At 35.0% G+C, this 4,160-nt stretch overlaps 1 protein-coding gene across 1 annotated transcript; it reads right to left on the reverse strand.

Annotated features, from left to right (window-relative positions):
* Positions 1 to 1,604: 1,604 nt before the first annotated feature.
* LOC125596926 (probable WRKY transcription factor 61) lies at positions 1,605 to 3,955 on the reverse strand. The gene is made up of 4 exons (XM_048771923.1): positions 3,815 to 3,955; positions 2,741 to 3,328; positions 2,379 to 2,492; positions 1,605 to 2,285 (listed from the first exon to the last, which is right to left on the reverse strand). The coding sequence occupies exons 1-4, from the start codon at positions 3,938 to 3,940 to the stop codon at positions 1,605 to 1,607; spliced, it is 1,509 nt and encodes a 502-aa protein (XP_048627880.1). The 5' UTR covers positions 3,941 to 3,955.
* Between the last annotated feature and the right edge of the window lie 205 nt (positions 3,956 to 4,160).

Raw genomic sequence — 4,160 nt, forward strand, 5'->3', positions numbered from 1 at the left:
GGTGATGGAGACGAAGCTGGTTGTGAGGGAAAAGGAACCATCGGAGATGGAGGTGAAGGAGATCGAGGAGAGCGTTTCGCCGTAGGTGGAGAAACCCGACAAAAGGTAAAGTGCTTGCTTTTCTTTCTTTCTTATAGTATTAAATATATTTTTTAATTCGGATATAATTATTAGTAAAGGCAAAATCGTAAATTTGCATGCTTCAAAAGTTAATCTAGTATTTCAAAATGAGTTATTCTTGGGTTCACCCCTAGGGTGAACCTTTAGGTTCACCAACCAATAGAAAGTTGTCATTTTAAATCTAGTATCTTTTAATTAAGGAAACCAAATAACTTGCAAATTATATTATTTTTTCAAAATAAATTTTAAAAATAAATAAAAATAATATATAAAAAACGAATTCAAAAAAAAAAATGTTGTCAACAAAACACTAAACCCTAAACTCTAATACTAAACCCTAAACTCAAATCCTAAACCCTAAATCCTTAAGTAAACCCTAAATCCTTGGGTAAACCCCTAAACCCTTGGAAAAACACTAAACATGTTGTCAACAAAACACTAACCCTAACTCTAATCCTAAACCCTAAACCCTTGGGAAAACCTTAACCCTTGGTAAACTCTAAACCCTTGGGTAAACCCTAAACCCGTAGGTAAACCCTAAACCCTTGGAAAAACACTAAACATTTGGATAAATTCTAAATTATAAATCTTAAACACTAAACTCTAAATCTTAAAAATAAATATTTTTTTTAAACAATATTTTTTTAGAACTATTGTTATTTTTTATTTACTTAATTTTTATTTTTTATTTTAAAAGCATAATATAATTTGGCAAGTTATTTTGTTTCCTTAATTAAAAGATACTAGATCTAAAATGACAACTTTCTATTGGTTGGTGAACCTAAAGGTTCACCCTAGGGGGTGAACCCATGAAAAAGTCTTTCAAAATTATATGAGTTAGTCTAGTCATTTCATTTCATGATTAATTAAAGTCATTTCAAGTAATTTCTCTATACTATTTCAAATAACCTGTGCAACAGATTAAGTGATTTGGATGCCTCCACTACATTCTTTTCAAAACAATCCTTTAAGCCATATATTCGTTTTAAGTTTGATGTCCACTCCTTTAGCAAAAAAAGGTTTCATATGTACACATTTCTTCCATAAAAATCCAACAACAAATTAAGACTATGATTTTTTTTGATAGTCCAGTATCCGACCACTTTGCGTGATCGACTAGCCCACCGGGGCCTGAGCCCATGCCATTACAACGATTTTTAAGCGTCCACTTAAGGGCCCCTGGTTACGCGAAGTGGTCTGGAAGGCGAGAGGCAGCCCATGTAAATACCCCTCGTGGCCGGGGCTCGAACTCGTGATGGCGGGCACCTCAGCCGAGGTTCCTTTACCACCAGACTACGAGGTCCGGTTAATTAAGACTATGATTAAGCAACCAAAGTATATATGACCTAGGAAACTAGTAAAACTAGATCCATATACGAAGTTATTGGGTATTATATATATTTATATAAAGAACATATATAGCACTTTTTTAAGGGCTCTTCCGGCTTCATCTTTAGTTACATTGTCCATCTTTAAATCTCCACCTATATGATGGAAGATAGAGCAGTCGCAAGAGCCGATTGAAAACTTGGATCAGTAGTGATCGCCTTGATTGTTTCCGCCGGTAAAGATTGCACTTGATGAGTAGGATTTGTAGAAGATGAAGACGATCTCCCAAACGGGTCAAAAGATGACCCGGTGGTTCGAGTTTGAATCATATAGCGGTAAGGTGATTGCTGATGGGTGCCAACGTTGCCGAAAGCTGCACGGTATTGCTCATTGCGAGTACCACTACCACTATCACTACCCCAGTTCATCAATGTGTTGGTGTTGTTTGAGAAGTTGAGATTGGTCGAAGGATAACTATTAGATCTTGGGACATTACTAGGAGAAGCACTGAATCTATTGAGCATTGATAAGAACGTTTGCTGCGACGAGGAGGAGGCAGTGAGGTCTAGAGTGACGGTGGGATGGCCTGTAGAAGAAGGAGAAGAAGAGGTTTGGAGGAACGGTGATTTGGGTTTCGGAGTGATGCTATTGCCGGATAGAGAGAAGTTAAGGCCATGAAGATCCGCTGCGCCGGAGGAGGAGGCTCCGGAGATGAGCATGGAGGCTGCGGCGGAAGTGGCTGATGCCATGGGGGTTGCTGACGCGGGAAGTGGATGGTTGTGTGTTCCTTCGTAAGTTGAGATAAGAATAGACATATCTTCTGAACATCTTTGTACCTACATAAGGGATTAGATATTGTTATGGTTACGTAACATGTAAATATAAATATCTATATACTTATTTGGAATTATTACTTCAGATTTAATTACCTGTTTTCTTACGGGACAAGAAGGTGCAATGGTACAACGATAGTAAGCTCGAGGACATGGATTCCCTTTAGCTATTTTCTGACCATATTTCCTCCATTGACATCCATCATTCATCTACACAAACCCAATATTAAAAAAAAAAAATCTTTTATTCAAAACTCAAACGTTAAATACCTTTTTGGCTGTCTTTTTCTAAATATTATAAAAATTATATCTTTTAACAGAAAATGTTTTCAACATAACATAATTTAGTTTCACTAATCACTAATTAAAATGAAGTTTACGCTTAGTTGAGTGATGTATTATACTGTATAGGTATGTAAATACTAAATTAAAGATGTGAAGAAAATGTAGGTACTAACCGTAGGTGTCTCACATCTAGATCTCACAGAAACCCTAGTTTTCTTAACAAGGTTCTGAGGTAAAAGCTCTTCTTCATCTTCATGATCATCTCCATCATTCTTAAACCCGAAACTATTCTCTGATGGGATCTTATTACTGCTATTAACCTCCAAGGACGTCTTTTCTTGACTATGGTCAATCTCTAACTTCTCACTAGGATTACTCAAATCCTTGTATTCAAATCCCATACTTAACCCTTCATCATGTTCATCAGTTTTTTTGCCATCACCAGTTTCATCCATTAAGCCTTTCCCCTTTTCGTCTTGATTCGTCATTGAGCCACTTGGAACCGGTGATTTTGACCGTCTACCTAGGCTCAACAAAACAAGTTCCTCGCGCTCGCTAATGTTTACTTTGTCTTCATCTTCTTCTTTGTCTTGATGATGGCCTTTCGGTGAGAACTTATTTGTCCAGTCTTCATGTTGCACCATTAATTGGTTGTATTGTGTTTGCAGGATCTCAAAATCCTTTCTTGTCCGACTCAATGATGACTTTAGCCTTCGATTTTCCTCTTTAGCCTCCTCCATTTCGACTCTAATTGAGTCCAACTGATCTCATATTACATTTTAATATATGATTAACCAAAAGATGTAACATATGCAAACATCTATTGATGGGTTAATCCCTTGATTTTATATGCATGCCTTAAAAATCCCATACATAGTATTTACTTTCTCATAATCATTGATGTTGTTGATAAATACTATGAGCAAATTATTCTATGGTATAACATATATGGTCTAATTAATTTGGAAAAATATATTTATGTGAAAACTTATATCAAAAGAGAAAAAGACAAAACTAACAGTTAAGAGATTCGAGATGGTTTTTAAGAATTCAAAATAAGCTTCTCTGATCAAGATAAATCATTGATTACATGGTTTTGGATAAAGGAACAAACCATCAACCAGAGACAATTCATGTGAGAAAATTATGAATATTATCTATGTAAATACATGATTGATTTATGCATATGTATATATGTCAAATATTTAGTTTAAAATTGTAAAAAAAAAAGAAATCAGTTTTGATACCTTGGATCTTATTATATGGTCTTGTTCTTGATGCGAATCATCGTGAGACGAAACATGTTTTCTCTTCTCCTCATGTCTTTCTTCTCTTCCATGAACAGTACTTCTCAAGAAATCTTCATTCTCCATTATTCTCCTTGATATTCTTTTTGTAAGCTCTCAAATTTGTTCACGGAACTTCTGATTTCTATATATGCAACCTATACATCCTTTGACTATACCAATTAAATAATTCACGAAATATGCAAGTTTCTTAAATTAATATTCAGAGAATATCATTTCTGTATATTATAATATAAACTTACCGTCTCCTGTTTTGGTTTAACGATCTATTCCAAAATTATAATTT

Source organism: Brassica napus, unplaced genomic scaffold, assembly GCF_020379485.1.
Source record: "Brassica napus cultivar Da-Ae unplaced genomic scaffold, Da-Ae ScsIHWf_132;HRSCAF=238, whole genome shotgun sequence".
In the NCBI taxonomy this organism is placed as follows: Eukaryota; Viridiplantae; Streptophyta; class Magnoliopsida; order Brassicales; family Brassicaceae; genus Brassica; species Brassica napus.

What these genes read in the sequence shown, in the direction of transcription:
- LOC125596926 (XM_048771923.1), bottom strand. Translation starts at nt 3,940, where the DNA reads ATGGAGAATGAAGATTTCTTGAGAAGTACTGTTCATGGAAGAGAAGAA. An exon ending in CTAGATGTGAGACACCTACG is followed by an intron (nt 2,493 to 2,740) that starts GTTAGTACCTAC and finishes GGGTTTGTGTAG; the next exon opens with ATGAATGATGGATGTCAATG. An exon ending in CTTGTCCCGTAAGAAAACAG is followed by an intron (nt 2,286 to 2,378) that starts GTAATTAAATCT and finishes TCCCTTATGTAG; the next exon opens with GTACAAAGATGTTCAGAAGA.